The sequence below is a fragment of the Enhydra lutris genome, unplaced genomic scaffold (genome assembly GCF_002288905.1).
Source record: "Enhydra lutris kenyoni isolate GAN:26980312 unplaced genomic scaffold, ASM228890v2 scaffoldscaffold1, whole genome shotgun sequence".
Classification (NCBI taxonomy): domain Eukaryota; kingdom Metazoa; phylum Chordata; class Mammalia; order Carnivora; family Mustelidae; genus Enhydra; species Enhydra lutris.
The window spans coordinates 69,245,191-69,264,576 of NW_019154085.1; the positions used below are offsets into that span (position 1 = coordinate 69,245,191).

At 42.0% G+C, this 19,386-nt stretch overlaps 1 protein-coding gene across 2 annotated transcripts in view; it reads left to right on the forward strand.

Moving 5' to 3' along the window:
* Positions 1 to 19,386, forward strand: part of LOC111158917 (Rap guanine nucleotide exchange factor 4) — a 296,800-nt gene that overhangs the window by 48,791 nt on the left and 228,623 nt on the right. For both annotated transcript variants that reach the window (XM_022521284.1, XM_022521347.1), the window contains exons 2-3: positions 6,758 to 6,900; positions 8,351 to 8,439. In XM_022521284.1, the coding sequence (XP_022376992.1) occupies positions 6,758 to 6,900; positions 8,351 to 8,439 (232 nt within the window). The remainder of the gene's footprint in view (positions 1 to 6,757; positions 6,901 to 8,350; positions 8,440 to 19,386) is intronic.

Genomic DNA, 19,386 nt, shown 5'->3' on the forward strand with positions numbered 1-19,386 from the left:
GCCTAGATAATCCTAAATTGACTGTATTAATATTCAAGAGCATATTAAACTTTCACACTGCCTAATGAATCGAGGCAGCACTGGGAATCCAGAACATTTACTATCCCTTGCACGCCCAACTTCAGTAGTTCTCATGTGTGCCTTTTCTGTGCCATAAAATAAGGTCCAGATCAGAATATAATGGGCACCCTCATTACAGTACTTACCATACAGTATTCCAATTTTGGTTAGATGACTCCCTCCCCCAGTGGACTGTGAGCTTCTTGTGGATAGGGCTGTATCTTGGTTACACTTGTTCTTCCAGGGAAAGGTATCTAATATACAGTAGGAAAGCAATAAGCAAATGTGCATTCATAAAAGGATGTGTTTGGTAGAGAGTCATTTAAAATTCTATAGATTTTGATAGTTCATACTGCATTGTGAAGTCTTATTTATTTGAATGCCATTAATTTGAAAGTTAGATGTAATAAAATGTTTTATGTTAAAACCACTCCTCTCAGGATCATAAATACATTCTAAGGAAAATAATATTTTTTGATATGGCTAAATAGACATTATTAACCTTTATAATTTATACAGTACTTAACATAATTACATTTTAATAGAAATACTTTTAGTTGTGCCTTTTGCTAACTTAGGTGGGTTAACATCTCTCTCACCTTTGCTATTGGATTTAGGAAGGTTTCAATGACAGACTGAAATTCATTCTGGAAGAACCAAAGAACCACAGAAGAAAAATACCAAAGCTAAGTAGGAAAACAGTGGATCAGTGGTTTATAAAAGATGAGAACCAAATAGTATATCCCAAATGAATGAATAAATTAATGAAGTATCTCCAAGAAGACAAAATTTAACATGCATAAAATGTGAACTATTAACATCATGAAATAAGAGGCCAAGAAGCAATGTTATCTATTGGATTTCAGAGAAGAGAGACAAGGTTGTAAGGAAGAGCTCCATGAAGGAAGTGAACCCTAAACTGGGCTTAAGGAAATGAATCAAAGTGAGAAAATAACTTCCTATCTGTATTGTTTCTTTATTGCGGTGGAACACACAAACTTAGTGACTGAGAACGGCATACGTTTATTATTATCTGGCCATTTCCATGGGGCAGGATCCAGGACATGCTTAACTGAATCCTCTGCTCAGGGTCTTAAAGGCTGAAATCAAGGTGCTGACTTGGTGGTGTTCTTTCCGGGGCTTGGGGACATCTTTTACGCACACATATTGTTGCTAGAATTCAGTTCCTTGCAGCTGTAGGGTGGAGATCCCTGTTTTCTTGCTGGCTGCCAGCCAGGGTCCTCCCATATTCTTCCCCTTGCCGTTCTCCTCCAACATGGCAGCTTCCTTCCTGCAGGCCGCCAGCAAAAGAAGACCCCGCTTCTTCCACCCTCTTTCAAATGATCCACTTGATTCTGTCAGGCCCAATGGGAAAAATCTCCCACTGATTAGAGACCTTCATTATATTTGCAAAATCTCTTTACCTTTGCCATGTACCATAACAGAATCGCGGGAGTGAGAGCTTTACACTTTTGCCATGCTCTGTTGACCACAAGCTAATTACAGCTCCTGCCCACACTCAGGGGGACTGTACAAGGATGTAGGTCACGGGGTGTCACCCTACATTCCTGTCTACCACACTGTCTTCTTCTGTAAGAAGAAGACTCTTATTAGAGCATGTTTCAAAAGTGAGGTGTGTATGGGGGGGTATTTTTTTTTTTTAAGATTTAAAAAAAGTGGGCCCTGGGTGTCACATGCCAGGCTAAGCAAAAGAACTTCTTGAACTTGGAGCTTAGACTTAGTTCTACTTGGGGGCACAGCTGTACACAGTTATTAAGGGAATGGAAACCATCCTAGAGTGAGTTATAATTAGAGAAGCCCACATCATCATTTTAAAAGCAAGAGCTTCCTAACTGATCTCTTACCTGCTGGTCTTTACTCCCTCACATCTGCCTTGACTTGTCAAGATGATCTTTTCAAATGCACATCCAACCCTGCCATTATCCTTCTTAAAATACCTGTGCTGGCTACTAGATGGAACCAAGCTCTCCAACCTCCTAGGAAGGGGCTGTCATGTTGTTCAGCTTAATATCCCACCCAGCACCAGCTTCATGTGCCCTTCATGCACTCTCAGCTGGGGCAGTAGCAGAAGAAGCTCAGACAGGGGGATGGATTTGAAAGGCATTGAGCAGGTAGAATTACCTGGATGTGTGGGGGTGAGGATGAGCAGCTCCATGCATGCGAAGAGGAGTGCACATGCGGTAGCAAATGTAGGAGAGAAGAAGAGTTAGTTTGATGTCACCCTATAACATCACCACACACCAGCGACTTGTTTAGGCGTGACCCTCTACTGGGTACTGTTAGATCTGTAAAGAAGTGCCACGCATGACCTCTGCAGAGAGGAGAATCCATGTGGCATTAGGAAATTATGGATTCACAAGAGAAGAGGGACAACAGAAGGATTCCCACCAGTGGTAGTTTACAGAAGTGGGATAGTAAAGATGTTAGTTCATAGCTGAATGCAGTTTTCTGCATTCCACGAAGTACCCAGTAAAAGCAATGACAGATAAAACATTGCTTTTCATTGTTTTTGAGGCTTAAATGTGTAAACAGTGGATGACATCATTAGGACCTAATTTGGGGCAGCCTAAAGAAAATATCAGGAAGAGAGTTTTCAAAGTTGTTCTGGTTATTTCAAATTAACTTTGGCTTTTCAAGTGTCTTTGATCACTTGACCTTACACAATCTGGTTATGAATCTTGAAGTTCTTTTGTGCTTGTTTTGGACTGTATGGAAGTACATAAGTTTTTCTTCTGCTGCTTTCTATTTCTTCTGAGGGATGCTGGCCCCAAAATGTGCTTTCCTGTCCTGGTCTGCCTTCCTGATATGGGGTACATTCTAGGGAGAATGCACAGAATGGGATGCTTGTTTTCTTCTTAACAGAAGATAGATTCTAATCTCCACTTGTCTTTTCTCCTCTGTAACTAAGTGGAATCTACCCTACCAATGCCGCGTCCATTTCTAGCTCATCTGATTCTTGTGTTCCTCCTGTGGTTGTTTGAATGCTGTCATTGCTTTGGGCCTGCAGGCTAGTGCCAGTCCTGCTGTGGCAGCAGCCTGTGGAGGGCACACAGCTGCTTGCTGTGACTGGGTGTGACTCCCTGCTGGTGCCAACACTGCTTCCCACGAAGCTGGCATGACTCCTCACCAGGGGGTGCCTCTGCCGGTTGCTGTTGCCCTCACTGCATGGGAAATGCATTCTTACTGGGCACACAAGGACACTTGCTGAAAGTCATTTGTACCCCCTTGATTAACTGCTGACGTTCTAGCTCCTGCTTCAAAGCCCCTTCACTTTGGGATCATACCTTTTGGTAGGGAGTTGATAAAGCCCTCACAAAGGGCCAATAGGTGGAAGGAGGCACTGGTCCTCTTGTGCTGCTATACCTTCCCTGGTGAAGTCTGAAAACCTTGCACTTCTTCCAGGAACTTGGCTATCTCATGAACTGGACAATAATGTGTCAGGATTTCTCCTCCTCCTCCCTGGGGAACAGGATCCAAGTCCTTTGAGTAGAGGTTATTGGGAGGCTAGTTGTAGGCATACTCTTTGAGTCTAATTTTCTTGGACCTGAAAGTGTCATGGAGGTAGGTGAAAAGCCTCTTAAGTAAGCTTTCATGAGTTCAGGTCTTCCCTTTAGTGACAGGTTATCTGCTCATGTCCTCCAGAAATGGCCCTCTCTCATGGTGGGATCTGTCTTCCTCCTACAATGTCCCAAGTTCTTGGGACCCTGGCACATCCAGTCCTGATCTCTGTGTTAGTGACACTGTGGTAACAATCCGCCAACCCAACACACACACACACACACACACACACACACACACATACACACACCCCAAATCTCAGTAGTTTCACACAATGGAGTTGTATTTGTCACTTGCACAGTCTCCATCTTGGGGCTATAGCATCTGAAACACAGGTCTTCTGTATTAATTTCCTAAGACTCACAAACAAGATACCATAAGCCAGATGGGTTTAAAAAATAGAAATATAGGGGCACCTGGGTGGCTCAGTGGGTTAAAGCCTCTGCCTTCAGCTCGGGTCATGATCCCAGGGTCCTGGGATCGAGCCCCACATCAGGCTCTCTGCTCAGAGGGAAGCCTGTCTCCCCCTCTCTCTCTGCCTGCCTCTCTACCTACTTGTAATCGTTGTCTGTCAAATAAATAAATTTTTAAAAAATCTTAAAAAAATAGAAATATATTCTCTCACCGTTTGGGAGACCAAAAGTCCAAAATCAAGGTATCAGCAGGGCCATGTTCTGAAGGTTCTAGAGGAGGACACTTCCTTGCTTCTTTCTAGCTTCTGGTAGTTGCCATCAGTCCTTAGAATCCGTTGGTTTGTAGATGCATCATTTCTATTTCTGCCTCTACCTTCACATGGCCATCTTCCCCATGTCTCTGTGTCTCAATTTCCTTCTTTTCATAAGAACAGCAGTCCTTAGATTATGGCCCACCCTAATCAGTATGACCTCATATTAAGTTGATTATATCTCCAAAGATCTTATTTCCAAATAAGGTCACACTCACAGGTATCAGATGTTAGGACTTGAACATGTTTTATAAAAGGGATGCAATTCAACCCATAACACTGCAAAGTTGTGGCTGACACAGAAGACATCCCATGGCTTTTAACAATCTCATCTCAGAAGTGATACATTCTAGTTTTGTTCACAGCCCACTAGCCACAGCATGACTCCAACATAACTGCAAGGGAAGATGGTAAATTCAGGGAAGCACATGGGTATTTAGTGAGAATTACTGTCTCAGTCACATCCTTGACCAGCTCATTTATTCTGATCCCAGAAGGCTCTGGAGTACATGAGACTGGATATTTCTGTGTACTGTGAAATATCTGTCAAGGAACACCATATGATCCTGCAAAGCATATTGAAGAAATAGACTTGGAAAACTGAGCAAAGGAAAGAAAGGAAATAGTTTATATAATCTGCAAAACTATCCCATATTTGTTTGGTTCTTTGGTTCATCTTAATCCAGAGAATACAAAATGGTGAGCAACATGTGTGATCTAGTCCATAGATATTATATGTGTGAACTACACAATGTTTAAGAAATGTAAACAAAGATCTAGATATCTTTCCTTAAATGATTGGAAGATACGACAACATCTGGGCCCATGTTTCCACAGAAAAGCAGTAATAAGGAAAAACCTGCTCATTTTATACAGTCCCATCTTTGCAGTTAACTCTGCTCCCCACCATTCCCTCTGGTATTGCTCACATTGGGGCTCAGTATCAGCTCTTATTTGTCTTTGTGCTTTCACCATTGTTTTCATGTAAGAGAGATTTCCCCCCTTATATTTGCTTCTTTTTGCCCACTTGATTTATCTGATTGACCACTTCAGGCATTTGTGTTTGTGACTTCAATTTTAAGTAAAACATAAATTTTCATATATCTTATCACATCGGGGTGCTTCTAATGGGTTAAGCAACACCCAAAAGCTTGAACTGTACTTGAACTCATAACTTGGAGGCTGATTCCTGCTTTAGCCATCTGCAGAGGAAACACTCCACCTATGTTTCCTTCACTCTCTCCACTACTGTGGTAACCCAACACTCTGACACTGACCTGTGAGTTTTCCACACCAAGCAATTCTGAGACACTGGCTGGGTCTTTTATAGTTCAACTCAACTCAATTCCATTCCATTCTGACACAGTCTACCTAGCGATAACATCAGATCCCACAGGTTACGGGCTCAGTCCCACAAGACTGTCCTATTGGACACACCTCAGATGCCAATCACAAATCCAGATTGTCACCTGTGCTTCTGATCAGTGGGCTGTGAATCAAAGAGATTCCTAACCACCTCTTCCTCAGGTTTAATTTGCTAGAGTGGCTCACAGACAGCAGTTTACTAGATTGCAAGTTTTTTTTTTTTTTTTAATAAAAGGATATAATTTAGGAACAGCCAGACAGAAGAGATGCACAGGGCAAGGTATGGGATGAAGCACAGAGTTTTCATGCTCTTTCTCAGCATGCCATGCTCCCCAAATCTTTACATGTTTACCAACTGCAAGTTCTCTGAACCCCACAGTTGAGGAATTTTTATGGAGGCTTCATTATATAGGCATAGTTGATTAAATCATAGGCCTTCAGTGATTGACTCAATCTCCAGACTTCTCCCCAGAGGTTAAGAAGAGGGGCTGAAAGTTCTAACCCTCTAATCACATGGTTGGTTCCCTTGACAACAAGCCTCCATCCTTAGGTTACTTAGCGGTTTTCCAAAAATTACCTTAGTAACATAAATGCAGTTGTAAAGAGAGGGTCTTTTTATGAATAGCAAGACACCCATTCTACCTTTATGTCTCTGAAACACTTCAGGAATTAAGGACAAAAGATCAACTACAGTAACAAAAGATGCCCCTATGGCTTTTATATAGGAAATCACAAGAGTTTTAGGAGCTGTGTATCTGTTTGATTTGTTTGATCAAATCTGACTTGAGACCAAATATGCATTCCTTACTATAAATCAGAGTATCACACCATCTGCAATAATTGTGACTTAAGATGAATGGTTGACAAAAGCCTGGAAATACCTGTGATGGGGATAGGTGTATAAATGTTTGCAGTGAAATACTTGCAATTGGGATGGCTGCATAAATTTGAATCTAATTAACATAATGCATGTTGACTGAAGTAAATCCTTATTGATACAGCTTTTTCTGCCTTTTCTCCCCTTTATAGACCATTGGAACGATCCAGTGAAGATGTGGATATAATCTTCACAAGGCTGAAAGAAGTTAAAGCTTTTGAGAAATTTCACCCAAATCTCCTTCATCAGATTTGTTTATGTGGTTATTATGAGAATCTGGAAAAAGGAATAACATGTAAGAAATGCAACTCCAGGGGTGTATTTTCACGTATGGTTTGTGATCATTTGTAGTTATCCCATAGGGATAGATAGTACATGGAGTATTTATGTGCCAAATGTTTGAGCTTCAACCAAAAGTATTAGGTTGACATTTCCCTTACTTTGTTTATTCAGTTCCATGTAGGCTATTTCCTTGACTTTGTTCACAGCAAGTAAATGTTCTTCCAGGATAGCCTGGAGGATGGAACTGGAAGGATGTACTGATTCATATATTCAGCTAAATCCTTAGAAACTCAAATAGTTATTTTCTTTACCCCAAGGAATATGTGAATTTGTAGGATGTTAAATAAAGATAAAGGACTCTTAATGAATGTTAATAGTAATGTCTTGAATTAACCTGAGTGATATTTATTTCAGGTGGGAATAAGGGGCAGGGAAAGAAAACAAGAGGGTGGCAGCTGCATTACCAAAAAAATTATTTTCTTATTAAAAAATAATGCTTTTCCATCTGTTGGGAAACTTTTATGATGCAGTAACAGAAAGCTCCCATCTAACTGGCTTGATATCTATTACTTCTAAAAGGAGGGAAAAGTCTATTACTCATATTCAAGAAGTCTTGAGATAGAATGGCTTCAGAGTTCTTAATTAAATGACTTGAAGACATTACCAAGATCACATTTCTCTCCATTTTGTTTTTGTATATGTTTTGCTATGCATCCTCAGGTCTTGGCTTTTGCTCTCAGACTTGACCCAAGTGATTCTAAGACAGGTATAGCAATTAGAGGCATTACATGTGTTGGGAGGGGAAAATTCCCACCTACCCCTCATGGTTCTTTTGACTGGACTAATAAACTGACATAAGACAGATTAATGGGAGAAAAAATATCAAATTAAATTTCATACATTATGGTGGTTTCATACTTACGGGACCTAAGAAGTGACCAAGACAGGCTGTTTATATGCTTTTTAGATAAATAAACAGTAAGTTTGTGGAAAACCAACAAGACAAAGAAACTTAGACTTAGGTACTAAGTAGTGAAGAAATAAGCAGAGTTTGCTTATATAGCTTCTCAGTCCTGAATTCTCTATGTCTTGTGATAATGATATCTACGTCTTGGTGCAGCAAGTGTTCCTTTCGCATGGGAGACTTACTTCCTGTTTCCTAGGGGTCAGAGAGGAGAGTCAGAGTGTCCTTGCACTGGCTGTTTCTCAAGTAACTTTGATTCAAAATGATCAATATGCCACTTTGGAATATTTTGGAGTAATCTACCCTGAGCCCCATCACATGACGATACAAAGCTATCCTGCTGAAGGTCTATTTCTTCTTGTGTCTGTTTTCAGAAGTCTCCCAGTAGACTTCCTGTTTCATTGGCCAGAATTACATGCTTACATGCTTACAATAACCAGTGGTCATATGGTAAAACCAGCTTATATTTGGTATATTTACCTTACTGTTTCTTTTTCAGTATTTCGCCAGGGTGATATTGGAACAAACTGGTATGCTGTCCTGGCAGGGTCTTTGGATGTCAAAGTGTCTGAAACCAGCAGTCACCAGGTAAGATACCGTATTCTTTTCTTTTCTTTTCTTAAGTAGGATTTATAGGAAGGGGTTTGACAAGTGTTTGTTGAATTCTTTTATTAAGTTCTTCAACAAACATACATACTGCATGTCTTCTGTGGTTTGAGTATGGTGACAGGTGTTGGAACATGAAGTGCAAGAACACGATGCCTGCCTTCCAGGAGCTTGCTATCTATTGGGAAATGCAAACGACTCAATTGCAATGTGATAAATTCTGTCATATAAATTGAAATGTGAGCAGAGGGGACAGAGACTCAAGTTTTTCTAGGTTTCTCCTCAGATCCTTCCTCCATCTGGTATCCTCACTTCTCTTTGTTGTAGACGTGGTCCCCTCGTCAGCCTTGTAGGCTCTGCAGTGCAACAGGGGAAATGCAGTTGATGCAATCCCTGTAAATCTCTCTCTCTCTCTCTCTCACTGTTTCTCTGCCTCATCTTATCAAATGTGGAAGGGCCAATAATATATTTTCTTTCTAAAGTGTGGAACGTGCTTGCTTGATCTTCATTAATGACCTCTGAGGAGCTTAACATCCTAGTAGATAGAACTCATTTTGTCTCCTTTCCCCCAATAACATTTGTGAATATTTAAAATTGGACCTAGACTCCCCTTTCACATCTGCAGTGACCCTTGCTCATCCTTATTTCATGAGGTCCAAACGTACAGAACTTTCCTGTTTGGAGCCAAGAACCTTGAATCTCAAAAGGACAGCCCCTAAACACCACCTTCCAGCCTCAGTAAGAAAATGGCCCAAGTTTTCTTTCTGTGTATTCAGGGTTCATATAAAAACTACAGGAAGAGAATTGGTGAACTGTATGTCATAAAGAATTATCAAGAGAAATTTTTGAATCAGTTAGAGGGACAATATCCTTCAGCCAAATACCATGTTTAAGACAGTGCTTCTGAGCCTTTTTCATATGTAACACACTTCAAATGTGAGAAACATTTATGACACCCTAAATTTGAGATTTAAATTTTATAGGAACATATGTGCATATTGGAGTTATGGGCAACCAACCACCAAAAAATGGAAAAGTATCCTAAAGACTGTTGGTAAAGTGGGCATTTGGAATTTGGACTATAGTTGCCAATGTTATTCCCATTGTTATGGATGGTTAGAGTCTCAGGCCAGTACCCAAGTCCTGCTTAACCCATAGATACTTTTTCTGTGAATCACTGCATAGAAAGTTCCATTAAAAAACTGCCTGGGACCTGTGCCTTTCAACCTTGTTGGGACTACCCACCTTTCCCTCTCTCACAGAGTCAGTTTTCTCCTGGAGTTCAGAGGGTCAAGGTGAGAGGTGAGTTTTTTATTCTCGTAAGATGCTTCAGTTTCTTAATGGAACTGAGACCAAGCAAGCATTTCTGGATATCTGTCATGTGCAGGGTGGTGTTCTAAGCACTTAATAGGTATTTATTTCCTCCTTTATTCCTCACAACACCCTATAGTTCCTATTACTGTTCTTGTTTTCCAGAGAAGGAAGTGAGGCCCTGACTCGTTAAACAACTTGCCCCAGGTAACAGCCTAGAAATTAGGGGAACCAAGATTCAAACCCAGGAAGTCAGTCACCTGAACACAGTCTCTTAGGTACTACTCTGTGCTTTTGACTCAAAAGAAATGTGATGACTCCTGCATCTTCCCTCGCCCTGCTGTTCGTCACCTTTTCAGATTTCCCCTTGTCTCTTATCTCTGCACACTTTCCACCTGCAGACTGCTGGCTTGGTGGGGACCCTCAGGCTCCTTGCTCAGAGCTGTTCCTGATGCTCACTGTGATGAGGGCTCACCTTGTGGAGGTGTGGGAAGGGACAGGGCCTACTAGAGGATGGTTCTCCTCACTCCCCTGGGTAGTCCCGAATGGGTGATGATGGAGAAAGGGGAGGAACTGAAAAGAGAAGGTGAGGAAAGAGAGGAAAGGGGAGCAAGATGAGAATTAAGGAGGAGAAAGGTGAGAAGGGAAGGAAAACACAGGGAGGAAAGAGAAGAGGAAGAAGAAGAAAGGCAGAGGAGATGTATCTAAGGAATGATAAATAACATCAGCAGGGATGTGCTGAGACATCAAATGTTCAAAGCTGGCATGAGATTGTGATGGTATTAAAATTGGATTTGGCCGGGGGCTCCTGGAATATTTCCCTGGACCAGTTCTCTCTCAGCATGGGGTTCTCACAAAGAATAGCTGAGTAACACTTTGTTTTTTACCTGTGGGGTTTTTAAAATCTTAACAAACCTTTCACTTCAACTGTAGTTTTGACCTTAAACACATGCTGAGAACTTTCCTAAGCTGGGCTTGGTCTTATCTTAAGTTGTTAAGAGTTTTAACTTTATACCAAAGCTGCCTTACTGCCTCCTCTGTGTATGTCACCACACATTGTCCAACGAGGGTTTTCTGGACTAATTTCCATCATTAAGCTATATAGAAGAGAAAGCTCATCGACTTCTACATCCTCCAACCCTCCAGAGAGGAGTCAGAGAAACACGGAGGGCCCAGGCTTCCAGCCAGCTCAGACAGTCACCTGCACGACATGGTTGCCACCCCTTGGGAGGAAGAAGCTAAAGAGAATGAGCAAGATGGCTGAATCTCCTCCCGTGGCAAGTTGTTTGACAGGGAGAAACAAAAAAGCCATTTCCCCCTATGCTGGCCTTGTAATGGGCTCTGGATCTCTGCCTACTAGTGATGTGGCCAAATCAGGGTGATGAGTTAGCCTATAAGAATAGTACAGTCTCTAAGTCAGAGTTCTCCAGAGAAATGGAACAAATAGAAGATGGGTGGATAGATAGATATATAGATAGATATTTATCTTAAGAAATTGACTTACATGATTGTGGAGACTGGTAAGTTTGAAATCTGTATGGTAAGCCAGCAGGGTGAAGATCAGGCAAAACTTGATGCTGCAGTCTTGAGTCTGAAAGTTGGAAACCTAGGCAGAATTCCTGTGTCACAGTCTGAAAGCAGAACTCCATCTTCTTTGGGAAACCTCAAGGGAAACATGTTTGCTCTTAAGTCCTTCAACTGATTGGATGAAACCGGCCCATATTATAGAGGATAATCTGCTTTGATTAAAGTCTACTGATTGTTAATGTTAAACAGAATCTTTAGATTACAATAAAATGTAGGCTAATGTTTGACTGAACAACTGGTAAAGTTAACTTAACCCTGGTTAAGCCAAGCTGACACATAAAATTAACCATCAGCTACCCCAATGGGGAGTGAAATGAGCTTGGGCCATGGGAGAAGCAAGGGAAGACCTAAAATTGCTACCCCTAGAGACCAGAAACAACTTTGCTAAGTGCCTTCAGTGTAGCTTACTTGCTAGGGGTTCTGTGTGCATCATCTTTCAGCATTCATGCTCTGTTTTACAGCTGGGATTGAAAACAAGGCTCAGTGACATTAGGTATAAATTTCCCTGGGCCACACAAACATACATGGCCAAATGAAGATTTGAATTCAGGTCTGACAAACTCCAAATTTCATGTTCTTCCTGTTGCTCACACAGGAAAAAGGGTAAGCAGGGCAGGAAAAGAAAAAGAAGAAAAGTTAAAGAGACTAAGAGTGGATTAAGGAAAGAGAAAAGAGGTAACAGCACAGAAGAGTGAAATCTTTAAAAGTGAGTAGGGCTGTTGCTAGCCTGCCCCTCCATTTTCATTCAAGTTTCTCCCTGACCTGTGTGCCTTTCTTCTCATCTGAGAGTCAGAAGTCAGAGATGGTAGTGATAAATTCCAAAAATTATCTCTGAGTCTCAGAGATGCCCTTTAACCCTTCAGTAGGATGTTAGCTCGGCGGGAATGGTGGGATAAGAGCAGACATAGATCGTGGTAATAGAGCGCCCCTACATGTTTGTGAAAAGCACTTTTCATTAATTATTTCATTGGCTGCTCAACTACAGGGCCCTGCCCCCTTTAGTGCTATCATTAGTGTCATTTTACAAAGGCGATGCTAAATAAAGACCACACAGCCATTAGGTATCAGAGCCAGTTCTTTGTGGTTGTGGGGCTCAAGTCCTTGACCATTACGGTTGTACAGGTGCCACCCAGAAGTAATAATGAACGTGGAGTGAAGCTTTTCCCCTGTAGCTCCCTCAACCATCCACCTGATTCCAGCTTAGAGCTCCACACGTCTCACCTCCAAGTCCATCTTGCAGACGTTTGCTCCACCTAAGACAAGCTCTGCTGGGATGTGGGGCTCTCTTTACACCACCTTTTAGATCATCAGTTAAATGAGTGTGGCCCATCTCTTCAAAAAGGTTTCTAGGTTACAGGGTAGGATAGGTACGTAGGGATGCTAAGGGAGGGAGATTGAGGCCCTGTGTACAAGGTGGAGGTGACAGGATTGGAGTTTGTGTTGATGGGATGTATGGGGCCTGAAGGAAAGTGAGGATTCTGACTCAGAGGAAGGGGTAGGTGGTGATGCCAGTAATTGAAATAAGGAGCACACAAGAAAGACAACCCTTCACAGATTCTGAAATAGTATGTTTATGTCATACATTTATTAGGCATTATTGATCTGATGGAATTTTTTCTGAAGAAAATCACCCTATTTCTTTTATATGGTGATAGGAAGATAAAACCACATAAATTTGAAGAATACGACGAGCATAAATATTTTATTTGGCTCATAACTTTCTATTACCTTTCTGCCTGCTTTAAGATAATACTTTTCCTCCTTTTTCATCATTCCCTTATACTTTTTTGCACACTAGGTTAAAAAAACACAGCTTCTTGCCTTCCCTATGGTTGGTTTGCCAGATTCTTCTTGAGTTCTTTGGACTCCAGGTTGAGGGTCACTCACACTTCCTTCTCATTGGTGGCATGCTAGGAGTATGGTGGAAGTAACTCTCCTCATTTAGAAAGCATTTCACTTACATTGTTTTGTTTGAGCCACCCTAGCAGGCAGGCCCAGCTGGATTGTATCTTGCTCAAGTCTCAGATGAATGAGTGGTCAGCTCAAGATGACACAGTGGTGACCCACAGAGCTAGAAATCACCATGACTTCGTTACCCAATCCATGCCCTGCTCTTGCCATCCTTACCTTTAGCTGGCATGTGTGGCCATTTGCCTGGGTGTCTGCAAGGGGTCTTCAGTGGGCATTCGCTCCCGAGAGTCTCTAGTGTCCGTGGGTGGTGGTGGTGGTGGATAGATCCTTCTTTGTCCCCTTGGATCACTGGTGCCTAAGATTCTGACAAAGAGCTACTGATTCCACATTTGGGAAAAGTATTAAAATACAAACACTCCACTTAGTGGTGATATAAACTTCAGGCCCTTTCCTGGGAGGGGAGGATAAAGACAAAAAGTCATTGGACTGTGAGGAGCGAGGATGGCTCACCTCCCAGTTTCGCCTGGAGCTGGTCCACCCGGTCAGTTTAGAAACCACAAGTCTGCCAACTGGGGAGGCGTAACCTAGCAGACAGACTCTATCGCCCTGTGGGTCTGCTCCTGACTCAGGACACATCAGACAGTGGTATAAAATCCTACTGAGTGCTGGTTGGAACCAACTTCTCTCCCTCTCACACACTCCTTTCCCAGCAGAGCCCCAAGCCAACACTCTTCTGCTTCCCTTCGGGTGTGTTCCCCCAGTCTGAGGCTTCAAGCCAGACTGGAGGGGAAAGACAAAAGCCTCTGGATGAAGAAAGAGGTAAAGAGCCCTACTTCTCAGAGACCTTCCCTGAGGGGCTGATGCTACATTGCTTTCATTTCTTTTGCTATGGCCTTGAAACTGTGTTTGTGCTGAGGATTTTGGGAAAAACAGACTATTCTATTTCTGTTATTTTGATGAACTTTTAGAGACCGCTATCCTTGGAAATATCTTCCTGTAAATTATATTGCTTCCACTTCTCCATAAACAAAACCTTCTCTCAAAACACCCATACCCCATGTCCATGTGTAGTTGTCAGAAGCACCTATTCCAACTTTCCAGGTACCTTTTCTGCCTTGGCTATTCTCTGTCTTACCCCTTGAAGCTCCGTGTGCTTACCAAGGGGACCTGCCCACAGACCATGCCACCAGCCCACAGTAACCAACTGGCTCACATGCTCATGTAGATTTCCACTTGGCAGCACCAATCCCATCAAGGATCCATCCTCCCAGTTCCCACTGATACCTGTCCCCACGCTCAGTCTCTTACCTACGCCTAACCGGGACACAAACGCCTTCAGACGCCCACAGCTGAACTTTGTACTCAAGAACCTGCCTGTCTTGGCTACATATTTAACTTAATGGCTTAAAAGTTGGAGATTTTACGTTCCTACTAGAATGAATAATGCTATGGGTGTACGCTTTTCTTGTTAATATTTGAATGGATTTTGGGTGAGAAGTGAACATTGGAACAAGTGATACACAGTGAGTAGGAAACTCAGAAACAATAAATAAGCAGCCATACTTAATTCTATGAATGTGTGTTTCAGAAAGAAAGAGAAAGATAGGGCCCTGTTTTTCTCTGCAGATTTTATAAATGAATGGCTTTTTTTTGGCATGGTAGTAAATATTTAAATCCTAGAACTATATCAGGTTTAATAATTAATATTTATACCCAAAAAGTGTATTTTTCCAGTCATGTGAAAGGAGAATTTCTGATGGCTGTTTAGTGACTAGGAGTCCATGCTACAAAATACAGAATAAGATTGATGTATTAATTCATTAAAACTTCTACATCTCTGTAATAGACGCTTATTTAAAGTGTGTTTACCTAATACAACACAGCAGTTAAAATCAAACCTCTTTTCAAATCCTCTCTGCCACTTCATTGCTGTGTGACTATTTAGGCAAGTTAGATTACCTATAAGTTGGGGATAATTCTTACCTTAAATGAGTTAAAGTCTATAAACCGCTTAATACAAAGCTTGCCACAGAGCAGGAGTTCTGGTACTTTTTCCTTACTAATTCCTGAAGGAAGTATTTGTTGCCCAGAGTGGAGCACTGCCTGTTGCAGTGCCTGCAATGTTCTCATTTTATCACAAGAGGGCAGTGCTAGCATAGAGAAAGCAGGAAATGTGCGCGGTATTGGAATGGCAAGACTTCAACAATCCATATTGTTCAGCCATTCCGTGGGATCCCAGAGTCCTGGCTGCTGTTGGCACGTGGATGTTATCCACCCTCTCGTCTGTTTCTGTGACATTCTCTGGCAATTTTTGGTCCAGTTTTGGAAAACAATCTCTCATTGGTACTTCCCTAAAGTAAAATGTGGTTTTATTTGCCCTCTCTTTGTCTCTACATCAAAGACGTTTGTAAATGTTGGGGTTTTGTTTATGAAATTTGAAGGACAGGCATGTCTCTCTGTCATATGGCTCTCTCTGTCTTTCTGTCTTAGCCTGTCTGACACTCTCATTTACTCTCATTTCATCCCATTACTTTCAGGCAGAGAACATTGCTGTCATGAGGGAACCTTTTCTAGACCATTTAATGAGCCCTTGAAATGCGAGAGCTGCCAACTTACGGTAGTTGTTTGTCGTCTCCTGTGACTTGTCTGCTCAGGTCATGCTATTGGTTAGGGACCGATCAGGAGTTTAGTTAGCATCCTTCGTGAGGCCCGCACGTGCTGTGGTTTGTTTTGTTGCCATTAATTCCTTGTTTGGGTGGATGCAGCCCTGGCTCTGCGACCCCGTGAAGCTGGCCTCTCTGATTCAGTTATCAGAACGCTAATGCTGGTCCATTCTCATCCAAACTTCCTGCAGCCAGCTTGAATGATCTCGTTAAGCTGTGCCGAGCACCCTGATGCCAGCCACGTGCTGTCAACGCAACAAACCCGCCTTCACTGTCTGTTAGGAAAAAACACACGTGACTTGGGAGTATTTTGCCTTTGTGCTTGGCAATAAATTCTTCAGAGAGCACACGCAGTTTTAATGTCTTGACAAATTCAGAGCTTAGGTATCTTTACATTTTTATTTTTTAAAAGGACTTGGAGCCCTCAATAAATTCCAGTACTGAACTGAAGCTCATGAAATAAAGCCAGGCACTACCAGACTTAATGACAAGTGCTGCATATAGGCCTAAAATAAAAATCATAGAAATATCTGCTTTGTAAGAATTTATGTTTCAGGGTCTACGCACTCAAAGGACCAATTTGTTCCCTGATGTTAAACCCAACGTGTGGTCAAAACAGTAGACGTGCTATGAGACAGTTAATTTTTCTTGAGTCATTAATATAGAAATGATTTAAATATGCTTTCTAAAAAAATCTGATATCCCTTGAAGTTACAGGAGAGTTAAGAAAAAACCTTGATGTACTTATCACAGAGAATTCTTATGTCTGTTTTGATGACTGTTAGTTATTTTAAATTTCGTCAGATTGCCTGTAACTCGTGTAAGCTGGATTTCAGCAGATGTGTATACACATTTGCAAGGCACACTTTTTTTTACCTCGGGTATCAGTGATGCGTAGCCTTTGGCTTTCTTAACACCATTCCTATTCTCACAGTGTAGCTGTGTTTATAATGCAACAAACAAAACGCTTCATATGACAACGCCTGCTTTAAGAAAACCTAGTATATCATAATTCAGATGTATAAAGCAGACAAATTAAGGGGTGATTAGTAGCAGCACAAAAGGATTCTTTGATTTGCAGCAGGATTCGTCAGAAGGGTTCCTTTGAATACAAGCTCCCCCAGAGAGCTGAAGTGTTTTGCAGATCATTCAAACCACTTGACATCCGGACTGAGAGACAGAGAAACTTGGAATTTAAGTGTTGAAAAACCGTCGTTAATTGAAGATTAACACAAAATGAATGTAGAGATTCTCTGTTCCTTAAATAATAGAAAAATATCATTTGCTCTTTAGAAACGTGGTTAACCTATACATGTATATCAATATGACAAAGTCAGAAATAATCTTTTCCATTATGTATGGAGAATCTACTGTGTGCCAAGAACATACCAAACTGTCTACATATCATTTTATTTATATTGAATCCTGCTAATAATCTTATAAGAAAGGTGGTGCCCATTTCATAAATGAGGATATTGTGCATCCTGGCATCATTCTACCCACAGCTACAATTGGCAGAGAAGAGTTTTGAATGTAGTCTACAAGGCTATGCTTTCCTCAGCACACTGCCTGCAGGGGATTTTCCCCACCAGGGATGGAGCTATCGGACTCTGGGCACCTCCAGGTCTGTGTCTTTTGTCCACTGTCCCTTGCCTTCCATCAGGGTAGCTTTGTTGACATAGTTGCTAACTTACTTGACACCAACTTTTATGAATGGAGATAACCAGACCCAGCTTATCCCACTGAAACACATACTGTGCCGAGATAGTGTTCATGATTTCAGCTGGTGCATAGCTGGGTAGAGGAGGAGAGCCTGGAAACTGGACGCCATTCATGGTGGAGGTAGAAGCTGTCGTGAGGGCATGTTCAGGCATGCTGGGCAGGACATAAGAGGAGGCTGAACATTGGAGCAGTATGGCCCCTAGGTTAGTAGGATGAAGGGCTGAAGAGGTCTAACTAGTGGTCACATGATGGGCAGGGAGTCAGGCCCAGTGATGGAAGAGGGTAGCCAGGTGTGCTGATGAACAGGCCTGGCCACAGAAGGGTTCTGGGGAGGGACTGGGGCCCAGAGAGCACCATCAGAACCAGGCAGTTGGCCATTTTGAAAAGAATTAAGATACTAGGTGGTTACCAAAGGAGAGCCATGGAAAGACAGAAACTCCGTCTCCCCAACTGAGGTAGGAACTCTATAATCAGAATTGGGGCAGAGGATCAGAGTGGGGAAAACGATGATTGTTTACATTTCTTCTAATGAGAAAGAGAGTTGGTGCCCCTGCCTGCATTGGATTTGATCCACTGGTGAGGGTCAAGCAGACCCCAGTATTGGAATTGGAAGGTTAGAGGGGGAACAGTGCTATTTTCTATTTTCCTAGAGACTAGGACTCAATATACGTAGATAAATATATATATATGTAAATAAATATATAGATTGGCTGATTGAAAAAAAAACCTGTGTGGGTTTAATTATCATTTAATTGATTTTCCTATTGAGCCTTGGCAAGTAGTACTTCAATTTTATATGGTAATTAAAGAGGTATAGAGAGGTGTTTAAACTGACTAGTTCTAGTCTTAACTCTTCTGCTTGCTAGCCAGACCCCTGGACAGGTTCCTGAATATCTCTGGGCCTGATTTTCCTCAGCCTATGAAATAGCAGTGATGTTTCAGGATTGTTGTAATATTACCGTCAATAAGAATATCCAAAATTTATTAAGCATTTCTTTTGAGTCAGGCTCCGTGTGAAGCAGTTTTTTTTTTTTAAGATTTTATTTATTTATTTGACAGACAGAGATCTACAAGTAGGCAGAGAGGCAGGAAGAGAGAGAGGAGGAAGCAGGCTCCCCACTGAGCAGAGATCCCGATGCGGGGCCCTATCCCAGGACCCTGGGATCATGACCCAAGCCAAAGGCAGAGGCTTTAACCCACTGAGCCACCCAGGCGCCCCGTGTGAAGCGGTTTAAATAAATTATCTTTTTAAATGTTGTGAGGAATAAACAAGGCATCATAGTCGAGCACCTGGCCCAGAGCATGGCACATGGTACTCCACTCACACACACGGAGACCCGCCTGCAGGCCCACACAACGTAGGCTGTGTACTGTTAAGGGTAAGTGGGTGATTAAGTGTTCTAGAGGATAGGAAAAAGAGGGATCAGGTTGACTGACAGGTGAAAGACAGTTGCATCAGATGAGATGAAGAAACCAGATGACGTGTCAGTGACATGCCACAGGTCACTCTTTTGTCGAGTGCCCTCACCCCTGATAGAGTGGAATTGGCCTCAGAGACCCAATATGCTTTACTAACACAAGGAATCTTTCCATGTGTCACCCAAGGGGTATTACACTTACTACGTTTCTGCTGCAAAGCAGAAAGTGATAAGCTGTCATCTGTCCCTATTGCAGAAGTCCCCTTGGAGAATGCTGGTTCAGCCCAGCACCTCCCCAGAGGTCTCTGTGTAACCCA